Source organism: Schizosaccharomyces octosporus, assembly GCF_000150505.1.
Source record: "Schizosaccharomyces octosporus yFS286 unplaced genomic scaffold supercont6.1, whole genome shotgun sequence".
Taxonomy (NCBI): domain Eukaryota; kingdom Fungi; phylum Ascomycota; class Schizosaccharomycetes; order Schizosaccharomycetales; family Schizosaccharomycetaceae; genus Schizosaccharomyces; species Schizosaccharomyces octosporus.
This window is the reverse complement of record NW_013185619.1, coordinates 2,294,984-2,312,670: the sequence shown is the minus strand read 5'-3', so window position 1 is coordinate 2,312,670 and position 17,687 is coordinate 2,294,984. Positions and strand designations below refer to the sequence as shown.

Here is a 17,687-nt window from a genome sequence, read left to right as displayed (position 1 = left end):
TAACTATGTTTCGAATTATATAGTAACACAAATGAAGGAATTGTTATGAGCTAGTAAACCTTCGAAAGTACATTTACCAAAGCTATTGATATAGGTATAAAATATTATTTATCATTGATATATTGGAAGTGTGCGCAAACTTGTAGACGTTATGCTGCGTACATACACATCGCCGTAATTATACAAAAACAAAAGGATTAAAAAAAACAAAACAAAACAAAAAGCAAACGATAAAAGAAAATGAAGGTTTTATGAATACGTTATTTAATTCATAAGGCACGAAAATCCCCTTCCGGAAGCGTTATGAATTTCTGTAGAAGAAAGATGAATCTGACTCCCATTTCTCAAAATTAAATATGTATTCGCGGACCATTCGAACCAAACTCGTACACCATCAGTCATTCTCCATAAGTGTACCTGGAGTTGGCTGTTTTCGGGAATGTACATGGGTTTCTAAATTAATGGTAAGTAAAAAATAGCAATTACAGAAACTTAAAACATATGTAGTCATACCTCAATTGGAATATACATTGGGAACCATGAAAACATGTCAGGAGACTTTTCTTCCATTGTTGTAGGCAACGTGGAGAGTGAAATATTTTTGTACAAGATAGCTTCAAAATAACCAGCAAAGCCGTGTAATATACCTGGATTTGTTGCTTGAAAGCTTGCAGCTGCGCTTCTTCGATTATGCTGATTTTTTGTAAACAACTTAGTCTCATTGTTCGGGTGGTGAAATGACCAAAGTGGTTGAAAACGGAACTCGTCGTTCGGTGCTAAAAAATCAACGGAGTTCATTAATACGACATACTGCCTTGCGAATGCTGAAGCATCGTTCATATTACGAACTTCCGACCAGAGTTTCGGGGACATAATCGGGGTGATGTACGAAGTATACGAGGAAGGAATACTTATCCCGTTATGTGGATTCAGTACACGCTGAACGCCGTCCAAACATTCTGGACTTAACTCGTTGTCTGCCATGCTTCCCAGTAATTCACTCACTAAGATATCAATTTTATAATCAGGATTCCATTCTCGCATGTCCCCGAAAACAAGAGATACCTTTCCAGCCCAGTCCTGTCTGTTTCTTAATAAAAGCATGGCGAAAGCATTAGGGTTCTTTTCTAATGCTATCATATCCACCGTGCGTGCAGAGGAAATAGCTGCCCGAAGAGCACAATCTACTAAAGGTCCTCTTCCCGCACCTACCACAGCAATGCGGGTCACCGAAGCTTCATCTCTGTCGTTTAAGGCCGAAAAAATTGCTTGTTCGTACTGAGCATACTTTACGGGATCTCTCTCAAAAATTTCATAAGTAATATTTTCCAAGTTATGACTGAGTGGTTGCAGTGGGATCTGTAAATAGTCTTTGTATCCGCCAGCGAATTCTTCAACCAAGGGAGCCGGAGGCTGTGTATCAAAAAGGTGTTTCATATATATACTATAGTCCGGTGATTCACCAATTTTGTCAGGAAAATCGCTGTCTCGTAGAAAAACCTTTGGATTTTTTCTGATGTATAAAGAAAAAATAGCTCGAAGCTTACGGCTCAATACTGGGTAACCCGTTGGGTTTGGAACAAAAGCCATACAGGAAAGGGTAATCATATCAATGGGCTCAGCATACCATCGATTTACTAATTCTATCGGTGGAGAGCAAGACGGAGGTAATTCAAGAGCAAGTTGTAATCGCGGATTGTATTTACAAGCAGTACGAACAAGATTCCACATCTTCCAATTTTCAAAAAGGTCTTCATTCCCACTTTCAATGGGGAATTGAAGAAGTAGATTAATATTAAAACTAGAATCCAAAATCATTGAGCATGATCTAGCATATTGCATTATGTTATCGGCGATTTTTGGGCCGTTACAAACAACGCTGGCAAGACCACAATAAGAGGCAAAAGAGACTTCTTTCATTAAGATTTCTTCAGACCGCTGAGCTATCAAAGCATTGTTTGAATCCAATTCAATCCATTCTGACGTGAGTCCGACTACTTTGTTTACGTGTTCTTTTATAACGTTAGCTGCAACAATACAAAAATTTAGTCCAAACCTTCAGGATGATAATCTATTTCACTGTCAAGGAACTCCTGCACATTTTCAAAGGGCTCTAAACTCTCCACGCGTTGCTTTAAAGCATCAGTACTCAGTCTAACCCCAACAAAATCATAACCCTCTTGTAGGGACAAATAAATTGCTTCTTTTGAAGAACAAATTCCTACTGTGGGTACTTTTGAAGCCATTTGTGTTTTAGAGAAAAATACGCAATTCCCGTGTTTATAACCTCATACGTTGGTAAGGGTCAGGTGCTTATTTTGGCTTTACTTATTCTCGTTTCATGCTTTTACAAGCGATAGCTTATATTCCTATGTTTTTGAGACCTTCTATTATATCTTAGAAGAGCGTTCGAAAGATGCTTTTACTGTTTAAAAATGCGTTTTTTATATCAAATCTATTAATGTTCAATCTTTTTACAAAAGTCATTATATAGTATTCAAATCTTGCTTATAAACCTATAAGCAGACGAACTTCGTAATTCTAGCCTTTAATCGTAGAATTAGAAAGTCGGAAACTGGTGTAGAAAAGGAGTTACTATGACAAAACTTTTTCTACCTTATTCACCCAATTCCAGATTCTATGAAAAGAAGCATCTTTTCAAAAGACGCAGTCATGAAAAGGAAAGTTAAAGACGCGGAAACGACATGAACATCAATCCATAATCAAAAGGATAACAAAGAATGGAATTTTAAGGGAAATAGTAAATCGTTAAGATCGTAAACAGTTTTCATTAATGATCAGCTGGGCTTTGTTCAGTGCTATAGTTAGGGGCCATTGAAGCTCCAGCTCCAGCAGATTGGACTGGACGAGGATGTTGCTGCATTCTAGGATAGCGACCACGACCACCTCGTCCGCGGTTTGTACGCATACCAGAATAATGACCTTCTGTTCGGCCACCCCTATACCATCCTCTATTTTGTCGGTAGTAATCATCACGCAATACTTTGGCACGAACGCCCTCGGGAGTTTTAATCTTGTCAGCTACTTTATTCACAGCATCTTGATTTTCAAAATGAACATAAGCATAATTTGTGGGGGTTACATTCGTGTTTGGCGTTAAGTTCCTGTTACGGTTCGTGGAGGTACGAATTTGAACAGCAGTGATTAGTTGATCAGCACCATCAGTGAAGAAAGACCGTGCTTCTTCTTCGGTATTACAAGGTGCTATATGGAAACCAAATCTTTCTTGACGCTCTCCGTAATTAGGACGGAATCCACGATCCATATTCCTTTGATAGTCACCTTTGGGTGGCTGTCGGGCATCTACAGATGGAGCATTTTGTTCTTCAGAAATCTTCCCAGCCTCATTGCTCTCGTCAATGGTACTCTCTTCTGCGGGAGCTGATGAAACTGTCGTGTCTGCTAATCCCTTTTCGATATCTTTTGTATCGTTAGGAGATTTCGAAGCAGCTAAAGACTCATCCTCTTCATAAACAGTTTCTTTAGGTGCTTGGTCAGGATAAGCTTCCTCCTTTTGCATAGGTTCTTCTGATTCCACAGTGGCTTTCGATCCTTCAGTAACTGGCTCGGCGTTTTGTTTGCCAGCGCCCTCCACCTCCGCAGCTAAGGATGGTCTAGATTGTATCTCAGATTTTTGTGGTCTGTAGTACGATTCACCAGTAGAACCTCCCTCGGTTACTCTATTATAATTATCATTTCTACGGGCGGCAGAACGGCGATAACCCAAATTGAAACCAAAAGATTTACTTTCAACTTGGACGTGGCCATTTTCCACCACTAAAACATTCCACCCAAAAGAGGCATCGAGCAGATTAAAGTTCCAGAGATTTTTCAAGGCAGTTCCAGGAAGCATATTATTCATGGCATAACTATTGGTGGCATCAGGCATTCTGGAAACAAGACGCGTAACGTTATTTACCAAATGCTGTTGGTCAGGAGTGACCATTCGTTCAACTTCTGACTTGACAGTTTCCCAAACCTCCATGAACTGAGCACGGCCGGCAGAAAGCTTCTGCAAATAATGCTCTGGATTTGGGTTGACAGAAAACTCGTTATAACTTGCTCCATAACGAAAATGTAGACCAGCTGACAAAGTAAGATCAGCTTGTAGAATGGTAGCGAGTTGACAGAACACACCTTCTCGACCAATAGGATGATGAGTTATAAAAATACGGGTTTCCTCCCTGTCAAGACAACTCTTCGCAGTCTCTATCAGTTCACCCATTTGCAAAACGGTTGTCCATGTGGTACCCTGAGCACCTGCGATAGTGCCCTTTCCCTCACCATTGTCGAACAGTTTAAAAGGAACGTAAGGACCACCCAGACCAAGTAAACGAATTTTTAAATCGCCAATTTGTAGAAGATGGGAATGTAATTCATCAATGATATTTAAATTAGGAATAGAATATTCACCGCTAGCAAACTTCTCTAAAACATGAACATCTTCAGAAGCTCCCCATACAGTATAGACGGGAACAATGAATTTCCTTTCCTGAGACAAGAAATAGGGAAGTTCAGACAGAAGACAATCAGGATGAGAAGCAATGCTGTTTTTTAATTCGCTTATAGGGTTCGAAGGATAGTGGTCAAAACTTTTTGATCTAGGCAAACGTTTAATGAGAGGCGAAAATTGGACGATATGACGAAGGGTTCTTTAAGAAGTTAGTTTCATACGATATTTATGCACACAATTTAACATACCTCTCAGAAATATTAGGTAAAGAGGATCGTTCAAAAAACCCAAAATCGCCTGTGTGGATAACACAATCAGCACGAGTCTCTTCAGCGAGCTTATTGATAAGGCTTAATTCACCTAAAGAAAATGTTAGTCATATACGAAAATGGCCTACTAAGGGAAAGGACCTAGTAGAAATACAATCCGTAGTTCAAACATGGTGAACCAAATTGAAGAATTCACTTTCTATACGCTTCATATTCCTTAACAGCACATAATATATAAACCTCATGCTACCGTGGGAGGCCTCAGTTTTTACAATTTACTTACCACGAACGTCTGCAATGCAAAGCAGTCTCGATCCATTGTTCAAAACCAGAACATTTTTTGAATCATTGCTTTCTGTAAATGAGATAGAATTCGGAGCAGTCTGATCAATGTTTTGTTGATTTCCCATTACTGGGGCTTCCGTTGATAAATCACTTTTAGCCGTCTTTTCAGAGTTAGCACTTTTTCTGTTTCTTTTTTACCTTTGTTACATACATCCAAGCTCATTTTCTTTTAGGTTCTTCCAAGAAACGGTCGAAAGGCAATTTTTGGGGTAGGTAAGTTATGAGCAAAGGAGGTTGGAGTAACGGCCTAATAGTACAGTTAGGAACTATACCCATGAAAGCCAAGGATCATCATAGGTGGGGGTAAATAAGACATCTATTCAATCAGCGCTAAATAGGTTAATCAACTACGCCGTACAGTTGTGTAAAAACTATAGCGTTGAAATCTGTTCTGCTTTAATAAATAAATGAAGAAGTAAACAAATAAAATAGCGTAAATCAAGATATCAATGAATGAATCCCTAGGTAAGTATATAAATGTTGAATAAATTAGAAAATTATAGTATAAAAATAACATTGAGAAAAATTTGAACGAAAAAGGGGATATCTTTAATACCTTAATAATGTAATCGTCACAAAACGCACCGAACTTGTATATACCAGCTAAGCCCTCAATGATGAATCGTGAGGAAGGAAAATGAATGGTTTGTATATTCAAACCTAATACTGTTTCAAAAGCAAAGCAGCTCTAAATTTAGCTCGTCATCTTATATCTGTTCTAAATACAAAGCGAATGCACAGACAAAAAATTAGGATATTGCTCTTTTTTATTAAATTTTATTCCTATTTATTCAACAAATATTTTAAGAAGATTTAACGGGAAATAAGTATTTACTTCATTCACTGCACTAAGTAAACAAATCTCAAGTCTTATAAAATGCTCTCTGCTTAGAACCTCTCAACAATTGGCCGGTTGGCCGAGCGGTCTATGGCGTAGCACTCAAGTGAAGAACTTGGACTGTTGAAGTCTTGCTATATCGAAAGATGCGAGGGTTCGAATCCCTCACCGGTCAGATATTTTTTGCCTCTTTCTAGCTGTTAGGAATCTGTTTAAAAGATAAACAAGCACCTAAATACGTTGGGGGAACGAGACAAATAGCTTTGTTTACTATAGGATCCGTCGATTGAGAGTGTGCATTCAATGGAGGAAACGGTATATAGACTACTACATTCAGGTGTATGCAATGTTTACTATTAGAGGAAGGATCCAATATTAGTTTTCACTTACTGTAGCTATCTAGCTGATCCCGGTACTTTTTAAATCTTTTTTATATTATTTATTAATTATTTCTCAACTTATTAACTGTTAATTTGTTCGAAGCTAATGATTTCCAAATGCTAGGGTTAGAGTCAAACCCGCTTTTGTTTACGATTAACTACGTACATACCATGAACATGGTATAGTTAGCCAAAATTTAAGATTGATAATACTATTTATGTTAGAAACGCAGTTAAAACAAAGGTAACCATACTGAAGCCAAGTAATTATAGGATTTATTTACGTTTAAAGAGAAATGGGGCTAAGTAGAGTCATCATTGGCTTTCAATCGGTTGATACTGACGCGTGTTACAGATTCTGATCATAGACAATTCAGCTCTACCTTTTACATAAAAACATTTCATATCGACACTTATTACATGAATACCTTACATATCAAGGAGTTACTTTAAGAATGGATTGGGCGGTGGTAGCAAAAAATTGCCCTACAGCTAGGCTTGAAACAAAAACCGAGATCTCTTTTGTATATCAATATGAAAATCTTCTTTTGGCAGGAGAATCCTCTGGCCAAGTTTTGGTGTTCACAATCCGAGAGAATGGAGATCTTGACTATACCGAACGCCTTCTATATCACAAACATCCTATTAGCTCGCTGCTATGCTTTCCGTTTGAGGTTGACGGATTTGTCGATCTTGTGATCCTTAGCTTGGACGAGTCTGGGTGAGTTAAATGCTATAGACTGTACTTCTTTTCACACCACGAACTAACCTATCAAATTATATAGACTCCTATGCCAGTGGCTTTTAAAATCCTGTAAATGTCGTGCAAAAATTCAACTTTATGATGGCCTATGTCTACAACTATACTTGTTAGATCCAAACTACGTTTGCGTTTGTGGTACCTATTTATCAATTTACATTATACATCTAGGGAACTTTAGTATAGCCAGCACCTGGATAAACCATGATAACTGGCCTATAATGATTCCCTACAAAGAAAAATCCAATAACATTCCTGTTGGCTATGTCGATGGGTCGGTTTCTCTTTGGTCTGCAAAGTCGACTTCTTTGGAGTTTGAAAAAAAAGTAACTTTTAAACCAATTGCAAATAAAAAACTTGGTAACCTAGTCTCCATTCAATCTGCTAAAGATTTATCCAAAGGTCTCCACATTTTTGTCTACGAGTCTGGGATTTCTATAGTTCGTGATTTAGAAAAATGCGAGTGCTACTTTTATAAAGAGCAGGTCACTTCAGTTTTACTAATAAAAACAGGGGTAATTTTTCTTTTCACTCTTTCTGAGATGCTTCTGCTAAAATTATCCTCGGATTCAGTTTTCAAGTTGCATGTAGTTAATTCTTTCCCCGGTACATATCCATGGAAGTCTACTTTTCTTTACAACGAGGAGCCTGTAATCCTGAATAAATATTCTTCTAAAATTACTCTTGATTGGATAATGAGTAACGATCGGCAATCTTTCCTTTTAGGTCCTCATCTAAACCAGGACGTTATCACATCTGCATATAGCTATAATCTCAACCTGTTTTTGGGAAGAGCAAATGGAATGGCAATGTATTCCCTTTTTGATTGGTATATACATAATGATCCGTTTCCCATTGAATCCTTTCCAAGCGTGAAAGGATTGGTAACCTACATGAAAATCTTTGAAAATGATCCTTCTGAAATTGTGCTAGTTGTGATTACTAAGGATGGAAATGGCTATTTTTATAAACTGTTACATCACGAGCGTTGGCAATATATCTGTAATCGTACACTGAACTCCTTATGTATTTTACAAGTGGTTTTTCTGAGGAAGGTCATGTCTTCAAAACAAAGCGGAGTATATATTTTCATTGGATTAGATGGGTCATTAACAGCACTTGATGAGCTTTTTAATGTGTAAGTCAACCATAACGTATTAACTACTAACAGTTTAGTCTCGGATTTCTACCGTCGGATGGATCGCAGCCAAAAGGTATTCATTATTATCAAGCATCGGATTCTCTACTAGTCTCCTATGAGAATTTTCAATCAGTAGAATGGGAGATTTTAAAGCAAGAAGTACATGAAGTGAGACATAATTCTGTCACGGATGCGTCCTTTGTATCAACCAATCTTGGTAAACACCGTGACCCAGTAACGAGTAATCGTGGCACATATTCTAAGATAACGGATGGCCTCTTGATCACCTATTTGAATACTAAAGCGCTGGTCAACAATCTTAATTTCTCCAATGAGACCTACGTCGAAAAGTCTTGCATAGATGAGTTCCTTGATTTTATTCAGCCTCCATTTTTGAACGTAGAAAATGAAGCTGATATGTTATATCAGTCCAGTATAACTAATCGTTCATGTATTCATCTTGGTGTCGGAAAGGATGATGGAAGCGCAATAATAAGATGCAATTCTTCGATGCGGTCAGTTACTTCTGAAGCACCTTTTTGCTCTGCGCTTTTGCTCCATTTATATTTTTCCTTGCTTTTGCCGATATGTAAATATGATGGCTTAAGTGAACATCAAATCAAAGAAGGAATATTGCTAAACCTTGAGGAAATCACTTCTACTGAATATAGCCTACCTGCTTTAACATACGTATGGAGTAATTCCGATAAAAATGTTCAAGAGATAATTCGATTTGTATTATTGCGAATTGCTAAACTGACTCCTAGCGATGAACTACAAAGAATTATACATTACTTTTTTGAAGTTTTCCGCTCTTTCCGAGAACACTACTATCTGGATACTGAAATTGAGCATTCTTTGTACGTATTATCCATTTTGGCAGAATTATATCCTTATGTATTTGATGATCATGAACTAAAATCTTTGTCCTCTTTTCTATTACAAAAAGCCTCTGATTATGAAAACGATCATGTTGCGCTTCGATTATTAAGTAATGGCTTTTCGGTTTTTTCTAAACATATTGATCCCGCAAAGTTGATTCACTATATGTCATTATCGGCGTCAGTCCATGACCAAGATCTAAAAGACGAAAATAGTATGCTTTTTAGATCAATCGTTGATGTTTCCTCTAGTAATTCGATCCTTTTATTAACCTGTTTATGCAATGAAGTTTACGACCTAACAAAATCCAAGCTTCGACAAACAATTTTGAAAATCATGAGCTTGGCCATTAAAAATACGGAGCATAATTTTTTCTTATTCAATCATCTATTAAGGGAAAAATTAATACCAATCCTTAGTGCCAATCGTTCTTCAAATGAAGCTACTGAAATAACAAAAGCAATATCAGAAAGGTTTCCTTTCGTGTGTTTTGACGAAAGACTTGAAAAATATTCATACATAGAAAATGGGCTTTTAACTGTGTATGATATTCAAAAACGAAAGAAGATTGTTAGCTCGGAATCGGTTGATGGTGATTTTCAGTTATTATCGGCAAACCCAGCTGGTGAATGTTTTATTGGAGTTAGTCCAATGAAAAAAGAATGTATAGTTTGGAGAATGATGTATGAAAACGGAACATTTTTAAACTCATATGGTACAATCCTGAGGATTGTTAAACGAGTTCTTTTGCAGACAAATTCGGATTACGAAAACGAGAGTCCTAAAGTCCTTTGGATTGGCCAGGCGTCCGCTGAGATTCAGGTGGGAAGTACGATTGCCATAGTTGATGTATAGGATTGAATGCTTTTTCTAAGAATAAATTTCGTCCATTCCACTAAACCAACGAGCAATTCGTTGTATTTCTGAGGGCATAAATCTCAATAGCGGCATGAAACGAACATATAGTGGGTGATAAAATCGACCGCTTTGATTATTCATTAGGTTTTGTAGTATTATATGGGCAATGTCATTCGAATTCAACAGCGGAGCTAATATTTTATTTGGCGTATCTTTATCAAACATTGTTGATTTGAATTGGCCAAGGGAGTATAACGATAACTTTATGGGTACATGCATTTGCCTAGTTTCCACTTCTAATGTTTCATGCAGAGACAATAAAGCAGCTTTCGAACAAGAATAAGCAGCTAAAATAGATGTTAATAGGAGGGGGCGATAAATAAAACAGATGAATATGCATACCGACTCCAGAGGCACTGAAGTAAGCCAGAGCTGATGTTACGTTGATGATATGAGGCTCTACCGACAGAAACAACGACGGGTACAGCATCTTTGTTATGTTAAATTGTCCAATAGTATTTACATGGATACATCTGAGAATTGTTAGCTAATAACGTCTGAAATTAACGAACCTTGCAAGTTGCTTGCTACTCATATCAAACAGTCTATTCTTCGGCGCAATTGCTCCCGCATTGATAAGAGCGAATGGCTTCGCACGAATGGTTTCCAACTTTTTAAGGAAATTGTTTATACTCTCTTCTTCCGTAATATCACATACGATTGGAATTACATCTGGGATATCCTGAAAAAAGTCTGGAGAATATTCGACATCTAAAGATATTACAAGAAGACCAATGTTGATGGCTTGCGAAATTAATGATCGTCCAAGAACTCCATTGCCTCCAGTTATCACTATGGAGCCACCTTGACGATTTGGAGGAGTTGACTTTCTAACAAAACGACGGCTGTAGAATGCAATGAAAAGCAATATAAAAAAGGGAAGTAAAGTCGTAGTATGTAAGCAAAGTCCCATATTTTTATAGCAGGAAGAAGCTGCAAACAATTAAGCGGCCCTTAAGTAATTCGACTCGCAAATGATTACAGAGAAATCCAGTAGTACCAAGATAAGAAACTAAGCAAAGAAAAAAAGGTAATTTTTGTAAAACTAATCTATTTGCTTCTCATTGTTCGACGTTAGTTACCATTTTGTGCATTTCTTCTCATACTGCGTGTTCACTTACCTTGGAATTTGTACCATCTCAAGAGGTATGCTTAAAGACAAAATTTTAAACTTGATAAAAGTTTGTTAATATGATAGATTACTCTTCATAACATTCAGAAGAAATAAACATCACAGTCGCTTACTTCTAAAGGGCTAATTCGATATCGTCTTACAATAGTGTACTGTATATGGGATTATGTTAATCCGTTTTAAAAATTACAAATCAAGTTCACTATATGCCGAGTTCCTATCGAAAAAGTAGGTATCAGAGGAAGAGTGAATTTACAAAACTGAGTCTTTGAACTTGACAATAAAACATATTATTTAACTCGGACCAAAGAGTTCTTTATATTTAGCTTTCTAGATTTTATATCTTTAAGATAAAAAATAACTGATAAAATGAGAACTGCATTCTTTCAGAGAGACACAAATGAAACAAAAATTTGCGTTGCTATTGCTTTAGACAAGGCTCCTTTGCCTAAGGAATCGGACTTTTTGGATGAAGTCATTACCTCAAAGCATGCCAATCAAAAGGGTGAACAGACAATCCAAGTTGACACTGGTATTGGCTTTCTCGACCACATGTACCATGCATTAGCTAAACATTCCGGCTGGAGCCTTCGTCTATATTCTCGGGGTGATTTGGTTATAGATGATCATCATACAGCTGAGGATACTGCAATTGCCTTGGGTATGGCTTTCAAGAAAGCGATGGGCAATTTCGCCGGTGTTAAACGCTTTGGCCATGCTTATTGTCCTTTGGATGAAGCTCTTTCCAGAGCTGTTGTTGATTTGTCCGGCCGTCCTTACTCCGTCATTGATCTTGGATTGAAGCGTGAAAAGATCGGCGAGCTTTCTTGCGAAATGGTTCCCCATCTTTTGAATTCATTTGCTACTAGCGCTGGCATTACTCTGCACATCTCTTGCTTGTATGGTAACAACGACCATCACCGTACGGAAAGTGCCTTCAAATCTTTTGCGGTTGCATTGCGTACCGCTACTACTTTAACTGAGAGTAAAGAGGTTCCCAGCACAAAGGGTGTTTTGTAAATTGGTAAACGGAATGAAATGGTTGTGCTTTGTTTTGGAACAATTTATAGACATGGGAAGTATTTACATAAGAATTTGATTCATCTTGTCGCGTTTGCGATATCCAAATCTTGATTTCTGTCAGAATTAACTACTCCACGAGATTATTTCAAAGTTTTTCATTTGTATACTGTATAATACTATTTATTACTCAAAACGAAGGATGAGAGTTGTAACTCTTCATTGACCGATCTAGTTCACTAGGACGACAAGACAAAGCAATACATTTAATGAATTCTCATATCCAGTATTACAACCTGAGGGTTAACAGCGTGAATTCAGTAAACATAGTACATTCATTAAGTAGAAATACCAATGACTAGTAAAGAAAAATCATATTGTATTTCCATTCCGGGCTACTAATTATTCTCATTGCTTTTGACAATTCTATATACGCTATCCCAGTGTAGTTCACTATTTGCGTAATAGTGAAGTGCAATCACCGTTTGGTGTGACTGCTCATTCTTTGACTTATAAGAAGATGTTGAAACTACTTATCCTTTGCCAAAGGTCTCTTTTACCAATTGCAGTCCTGGCTAACGGCAATGAGGTTGTAATTAAATGGCTTGAGACCAAGAAGGAATCACCTTTCTCAATCCGATTTACGCTTACGAATAGTTTTATCGGTTCGCTTTCTGGTGTACAAACTAGATTATTTACATAGTTGCTTTATGTAGGCAGAACTAAAAATATGTCAAATCAATTAAGTGTTGGAGGAATTTTCCCATAAATAACTCTGTCAATAGTACCGTAGTAGTACAGAATATTGTAAGATAATGAGAAATGTATCAAGTAGGATTCGGGAGAAGCTGGAATAATTGGGAAAGGTAGTGGTAGTTCTCACTTATGAAGCATCAAAAAAAAATATTATTTTTTGATATTACCGTTTTTCCAGAAAGATTGAGGTGGTGCAACTAAAAGTTGCAAGTATTAAATGTACTGTAAACAATTAGCGTAGTACGTCATGTACGATTTCTTTGCGAGAGGTAACATGGAGGTTGCAACTATATGATTGATTTTTCTGCTAGATTCTACCAAATTCTCATTGTTTCTGTTATTTTAAAGCTATTACAACTACAAAAAGCGCTTTTTCTGCTTTTGTTTTGTATCTTTTGTATAGGAATTTATTGTGATTTTTACCGCTTCCAAGAGCCTAATCATGTTTGGTGCCATTTGCGCAGGACGTTTAGGTAAGTGTTATTATAGAGCATCGTTTCAAATCAAAAAGAATTCCACTAACAAAATTATAGTACAGACAAATTTACAACAAGTCGCTGAAAACCAGTTTGTGTTTCAACTCGACTTTGCTGAAAGCCTAAACCATATCGTTGTCTTTTTATTACCAACTGCTCCATTTGCTCCTGGCATGGGAGCCAAGGTTTATTTCCAGTGGCCTGGAAAAACCTTTCAGTTCCTCGGTTATTTGACTAATGACAAGCCTAGTGCAATCTTTCGTTTAAAAAATACAATTCAGTCTCTGTCTAATGACATGCCTTGTATCGGTGTTACAGCAATTTTGGGTATCAGTGTGGAGCCTACTGTTAATTTTGTTGAATCACCTGCTGGCGAGGCCGCAGCTACTTCTGCGATTGCAAAACCCCTTCCTCCTACGACCTCAATTGCTCAACGTATTTTGCGAAATTTGTATAATTTCCTTGCAAGTTTCGCAACCTCCAACCTTCCACCGAATGCTCTTGGTTTGGGAGATATACGTCCAAATGATACCTACATTCCTTTGAGAGTATTCCAAGATTGGCATACAAAATTTTTGGCAAAAATAAATAACAATCCTAATTTTTTGGATTCCGACGATCAGATCTAATGCATTCTTTCTTGAATTACCTTTATTTTTTATTATAAAAAGTGTACGAGACGTCGTTTATGATAAATATTTACTTGCTAAAGTGTACTTATATCTTTGTTACGTTATTTCACATAATAGATTATTACTTAATATAAATTGGTATTCGTTACGGTTATTTATTTTTTTACCTATGAATGGCTTTTTTCAGGATCTATGAATAGCAGATAAATCTTCTAAACGCAAAAGTCCACATGCCATCCCACTGGCTAACCATCCCCCATGACTATAATTCGGGTTCCATTCTGTGCAATTGATCTGTATTTGCCAAGGAAAAATATACATATCAAGCTTCCTTGATTTCGTCAATCCAGGACGAAAGTTGTTTGAGAACCTGTACTTGCTTTCTTTCTCACTATATTCTAACTGAAAAATCCTGTGAACATTTGCTCTATGTTTATGTGAAAATCCTAACAACCGGAAAGGATTAATGACTGTCACAATCCCGTCTGACGATCCAATCGCAACAAAAGGATGGAGTCTGCTTGTCCCTAAACACATGACTGATCCATGGCGTTCGTCTAGAATTTGAGTAGTAAGCCCGCGAATTGATTCTATCATCACCAATTGCGATTCAGTACTAGATATTATAGACTGCAATAGATTACTCCAAGCAACGGCGTAACATATATCTGTACGTGGTTAGTAGAGTAAAACTACTTAATTCAATGTACCAACCTCGTTTATGTGATAAGGCCTTATTCTCAAACTCAGGATTCCTTATATCTATGAGACGCGTGTAGCAATCATAAGCAGTTGTAATAAACATAGTTGGAAACTCATTTGAGCATTGGGTAATCATATGAATGTACGAATCATGTATGGGAATATAAAAGAGAGGACCATTGTTGGAGTCAAAAATATCCCAAAGCGCTATATAACCTAATTTTGTGTTACTTTAATGATTATTTGTTGACCATACCATTGGAACATCCCACAAGCAATTGCTTTGGAAATTCAGCACCCGATAAAACCCATGAAAAACAGGAAATTAAGCAATTAGGAAGTTGTAACATATACTCTGCTTCGCTGATAAAAACTAAAAAAGGGTTAGAGGTGGCGACGAGCTGTATTTCAAACATACTATTTTTATGAGTTAATTTTCTAGGCACATTAACCACCCTTATTATTCCATCACTCGTAACAATTCCTAAATAACCAAGTACGTCCTCTTTGAAAACACAAGGACACCACTGAAGTTGGTAAATGCTTCCCCAGTCATGCCAAACGGTACAGTATAGAGACAACTCCTTTTCCTTTATAAGCTTCCAAATTTGAATCTGATTTCTTCCAGAAGTAGGTGTGAAAATAGATCCAGCTAATTCACCACTTTGTAACAAGCCACCTACTGCCACATATTGAGCCTCTTCCGTCGTAGGTAACCAAGACAAAGAACTCACATGAATTCCAGTATTAACCAAATATCCTTTTCTCAAAGAGTGCCTTGACTCATCGTCAAAAATCTGATGCGGTTGAAGATAATAGACAGGTTCCTGATTACCAATCAGTAAAGGTATATTGTTATTAGAGAAATCTCCAAACTGATTTTCGAAAGCAATAAAATTCTGCTTTTTTTTGGAAGACTGTTGAAACCCGTCAGAATCGATTTCCGCAAACATTGGACCCTTTTCAAAACACGTTGCACCGGGGGCTGTTTCATACTGTTTCCAAGTATTTACTAAACTTTTACCTTGTTGAAACGTTGATTCATCCGTACCATATGTATACATTATCTTTTCTTCTTGACCTTTAGAATAGACCTTTCGTGGGGACTGTTCAGAAGCACCATTTAACCTAGATAAACGCCCTCGTGTAGAACTGACGGGCCTTTTTTCATGGGTTTCACTTGGAGAAGCCGTGTTGTCTTCTATACTCGCTTTCTTTCTTGTTCCTGTGGGAGCTTTGGTCTTTCTACCATTTCTTAGAGATCTTCTCGATGTAGATTCTTCATCGGAAAGAAAATCGTCTAGAATAAACTCTTCCATATTCTCATCCTCATCTTCTGCAATGTATTCATCAGGGCTAGTATTTCTACGTCGCGTCTTGGGTCCCATGTTTTCTTAGCAATTTTCAAGGACCAAGTTATATTATTAACTTTCAGGTATGTGTATGTCAACTTCAGGAATCAAGCTTCAGAGAGAATACATTCATTGCATCTTAATCTAGATATACAATGAACAAAAACTAGTTTCGTCAATATGGCATGCAAAATGTGAAATAACAAAATGCTTCCAAAACTATCCTTTTTTATTTTTTCTTTTATTTCCAATTAGTATGGGAAAGATGATGGCTCTTTGTGTTGAGCTTATGGTGAACCAATATTTCAAAGAGTAGTGAATAAACAGTGAAAGTCTTGGAGCAAACCAATTTCAATACCGAGGGGGAGAAAATTATTATTAGAACCGTAATAAACTTTTTTCTTAATTAGCTCTTCGAATTAATGGGAATGGTAATGACCTCCTATATATGAATTGGTTACGACGTACCGTCAGCTTCTTCCAACATCGTTCCATTTTAACTTTAGGAATTTTGGCATTTTATAATAGTTACGGAGACTATATAGAGGAAAAGTTTTGTTCAAATTTCTATACTACAAGAAAAATTCGGGGAATCTTCACTTTTAATAGAGGATATCGTCTTATCGCCTTTATTTGCTTTAATCTTGGGGAACGCCTTTAAGCTTGCAAAAATTTAAAACATTTACAATGAGTGATAATGAACCAAGAGATGAAACAAGTGATAACCTCACTACTAAGTTGGAATCCGACGAAGAAAACGATGCTATGAGCATTGACGATCTACAGGAATCGAGCACTATTGAACAACGCCCAGACGACAGAGAACATTCAGAATCAAAAGAAAATTTCGGAGATGCTTCTACTTCTAAGGAAGACGAGGGAAAAGACGAAGTTCCTCGACGTGCAAATGGATCCAACTATGTAATCGAGCCTTATTTGGAATTAAGAGACATGGCAAAAAATAAAACACTACAAGAATTTATGAATGAAATGGACGACTACTCTCCAATAATTCCTGATGTTTTACTTGACTATTACTTGAGTCTTTCAGGTTTTCGATGTGCTGATTCCCGTCTAAAAAAGCTTTTGGGTTTAGCTGCTCAAAAGTTCATTTCTGATATTGCACAGGATGCTTATCAGTATTCTAAAATTCGTACTGGCAGTAGCTCTACATCTTCTACGGGATTTAATGTACCAAACTATGGTGCAGCAGGTGCCTCCGCCGGTGGTCCAACTCGAAGAGGTGACCGTGGCAAAGCTGTCTTAACCGTTGATGATTTGAGTTCGGCATTGAACGAGTATGGTATTAATTTAAAGCGTCCTGACTTTTACCGTTGATGCACGATGGTCATGATTTACTTTTCATCTTTAATGCGGGCAAAAAATTTCAGGGTCATTCATCCTTTAGGTTAACAGAGGGTTCCTGTTCACATGTAATTGCTAATTGTAGAGTATATAAATATATGTATATATCGAGAAATGAGGATTTTTGCATAATTTCAAATGAGCTGAATTTTGATTAGCAAAGACTAAGACTCCTTTTTATTTTATTTCTGTTTACTATTCCTATAAAATATTGCTTTTCTTATCCACTGTCACCACTTTCTACA

General features: G+C 37.0%; 8 protein-coding genes and 1 non-coding gene across 9 annotated transcripts; 5 read left to right on the top strand and 4 right to left on the bottom strand.

Moving 5' to 3' along the window:
- Positions 1-65: 65 nt before the first annotated feature.
- On the bottom strand, positions 66-2,439 carry SOCG_03592 (type II protein arginine N-methyltransferase Skb1). Its single transcript, XM_013162080.1, has 3 exons — positions 2,057-2,439; positions 514-2,012; positions 66-453 (listed from the first exon to the last, which is right to left on the bottom strand). The coding sequence occupies exons 1-3, from the start codon at positions 2,244-2,246 to the stop codon at positions 265-267; spliced, it is 1,878 nt and encodes a 625-aa protein (XP_013017534.1). The 5' UTR covers positions 2,247-2,439; the 3' UTR covers positions 66-264.
- SOCG_03591 (uncharacterized protein) lies at positions 2,424-5,326 on the bottom strand. The gene is made up of 4 exons (XM_013162079.1): positions 5,240-5,326; positions 5,027-5,189; positions 4,723-4,834; positions 2,424-4,673 (listed from the first exon to the last, which is right to left on the bottom strand). Exons 1-4 carry the CDS (start codon positions 5,249-5,251, stop codon positions 2,792-2,794), a joined length of 2,169 nt encoding a protein of 722 aa, XP_013017533.1. The 5' UTR covers positions 5,252-5,326; the 3' UTR covers positions 2,424-2,791.
- Positions 5,327-5,995: 669 nt separating this feature from the next.
- On the top strand, positions 5,996-6,101 carry SOCG_16171. The gene has a single exon. It is a non-coding gene; the product is annotated as a tRNA-Leu (tRNA).
- Positions 6,102-6,445: 344 nt separating this feature from the next.
- Positions 6,446-10,888, top strand: SOCG_03590 (WD repeat protein). Its single transcript, XM_013162078.1, has 3 exons — positions 6,446-7,027; positions 7,092-8,204; positions 8,243-10,888. Exons 1-3 carry the CDS (start codon positions 6,762-6,764, stop codon positions 9,942-9,944), a joined length of 3,081 nt encoding a protein of 1,026 aa, XP_013017532.1. The 5' UTR covers positions 6,446-6,761; the 3' UTR covers positions 9,945-10,888.
- Positions 8,244-11,294, bottom strand: SOCG_03589 (short chain dehydrogenase DHRS family protein). The gene is made up of 4 exons (XM_013162077.1): positions 11,129-11,294; positions 10,520-11,064; positions 10,350-10,480; positions 8,244-10,294 (listed from the first exon to the last, which is right to left on the bottom strand). Exons 2-4 carry the CDS (start codon positions 10,918-10,920, stop codon positions 9,960-9,962), a joined length of 867 nt encoding a protein of 288 aa, XP_013017531.1. The 5' UTR covers positions 10,921-11,064; positions 11,129-11,294; the 3' UTR covers positions 8,244-9,959.
- Positions 11,295-11,300: 6 nt separating this feature from the next.
- On the top strand, positions 11,301-12,446 carry SOCG_03588 (imidazoleglycerol phosphate dehydratase). The gene has a single exon (XM_013162076.1). The coding sequence runs from the start codon at positions 11,509-11,511 to the stop codon at positions 12,157-12,159; it is 651 nt and encodes a 216-aa protein (XP_013017530.1). The 5' UTR covers positions 11,301-11,508; the 3' UTR covers positions 12,160-12,446.
- Positions 12,447-13,091: 645 nt separating this feature from the next.
- SOCG_03587 (inositol metabolism protein Opi10) lies at positions 13,092-14,164 on the top strand. The gene is made up of 2 exons (XM_013162075.1): positions 13,092-13,388; positions 13,449-14,164. Exons 1-2 carry the CDS (start codon positions 13,358-13,360, stop codon positions 14,018-14,020), a joined length of 603 nt encoding a protein of 200 aa, XP_013017529.1. The 5' UTR covers positions 13,092-13,357; the 3' UTR covers positions 14,021-14,164.
- Positions 14,147-17,639, bottom strand: SOCG_03586 (transcription factor tfiiic complex subunit sfc6). The gene is made up of 4 exons (XM_013162074.1): positions 15,144-17,639; positions 14,982-15,098; positions 14,738-14,941; positions 14,147-14,691 (listed from the first exon to the last, which is right to left on the bottom strand). Exons 1-4 carry the CDS (start codon positions 16,111-16,113, stop codon positions 14,207-14,209), a joined length of 1,776 nt encoding a protein of 591 aa, XP_013017528.1. The 5' UTR covers positions 16,114-17,639; the 3' UTR covers positions 14,147-14,206.
- Positions 14,930-17,684, top strand: SOCG_03585 (SAGA complex/transcription factor TFIID complex subunit Taf10). The gene has a single exon (XM_013162073.1). It carries the CDS (start codon positions 16,765-16,767, stop codon positions 17,413-17,415), a length of 651 nt encoding a protein of 216 aa, XP_013017527.1. The 5' UTR covers positions 14,930-16,764; the 3' UTR covers positions 17,416-17,684.
- The last annotated feature ends 3 nt before the right edge of the window (positions 17,685-17,687 follow it).

Excerpts from the sequence above, each read along its gene's own strand:
- SOCG_03591 (XM_013162079.1), bottom strand. Across the intron at positions 4,835-5,026 it reads TTGCATTGCAGACGTTCGTG|GTGAATTAAGCCTTATCAAT; the intron begins GTAAGTAAATTG and ends CATTTTCTTTAG. Across the intron at positions 4,674-4,722 it reads TTACCTAATATTTCTGAGAG|AACCCTTCGTCATATCGTCC; the intron begins GTATGTTAAATT and ends AACTTCTTAAAG.
- SOCG_03590 (XM_013162078.1), top strand. The coding sequence starts at position 6,762 with ATGGATTGGGCGGTGGTAGCAAAAAATTGCCCTACAGCTAGGCTTGAA. Across the intron at positions 7,028-7,091 it reads CTTAGCTTGGACGAGTCTGG|ACTCCTATGCCAGTGGCTTT; the intron begins GTGAGTTAAATG and ends CAAATTATATAG. Across the intron at positions 8,205-8,242 it reads CTTGATGAGCTTTTTAATGT|TCTCGGATTTCTACCGTCGG; the intron begins GTAAGTCAACCA and ends CTAACAGTTTAG.
- SOCG_03588 (XM_013162076.1), top strand. The coding sequence starts at position 11,509 with ATGAGAACTGCATTCTTTCAGAGAGACACAAATGAAACAAAAATTTGC.
- SOCG_03587 (XM_013162075.1), top strand. The coding sequence starts at position 13,358 with ATGTTTGGTGCCATTTGCGCAGGACGTTTAG. Across the intron at positions 13,389-13,448 it reads CATTTGCGCAGGACGTTTAG|TACAGACAAATTTACAACAA; the intron begins GTAAGTGTTATT and ends ACAAAATTATAG.
- SOCG_03586 (XM_013162074.1), bottom strand. The coding sequence starts at position 16,113 with ATGGGACCCAAGACGCGACGTAGAAATACTAGCCCTGATGAATACATT. Across the intron at positions 14,942-14,981 it reads GCTTGTGGGATGTTCCAATG|GTTATATAGCGCTTTGGGAT; the intron begins GTATGGTCAACA and ends ACACAAAATTAG. Across the intron at positions 14,692-14,737 it reads GGCCTTATCACATAAACGAG|ATATATGTTACGCCGTTGCT; the intron begins GTTGGTACATTG and ends AACCACGTACAG.
- SOCG_03592 (XM_013162080.1), bottom strand. The coding sequence starts at position 2,246 with ATGGCTTCAAAAGTACCCACAGTAGGAATTTGTTCTTCAAAAGAAGCA. Across the intron at positions 2,013-2,056 it reads AATAGATTATCATCCTGAAG|AACACGTAAACAAAGTAGTC; the intron begins GTTTGGACTAAA and ends ACGTTATAAAAG. Across the intron at positions 454-513 it reads CAATGTATATTCCAATTGAG|AAACCCATGTACATTCCCGA; the intron begins GTATGACTACAT and ends CCATTAATTTAG.
- SOCG_03589 (XM_013162077.1), bottom strand. The coding sequence starts at position 10,920 with ATGGGACTTTGCTTACATACTACGACTTTACTTCCCTTTTTTATATTG. Across the intron at positions 10,481-10,519 it reads AGTAGCAAGCAACTTGCAAG|ATGTATCCATGTAAATACTA; the intron begins GTTCGTTAATTT and ends AACAATTCTCAG. Across the intron at positions 10,295-10,349 it reads CTTCAGTGCCTCTGGAGTCG|CTGCTTATTCTTGTTCGAAA; the intron begins GTATGCATATTC and ends CATCTATTTTAG.
- SOCG_03585 (XM_013162073.1), top strand. The coding sequence starts at position 16,765 with ATGAGTGATAATGAACCAAGAGATGAAACAAGTGATAACCTCACTACT.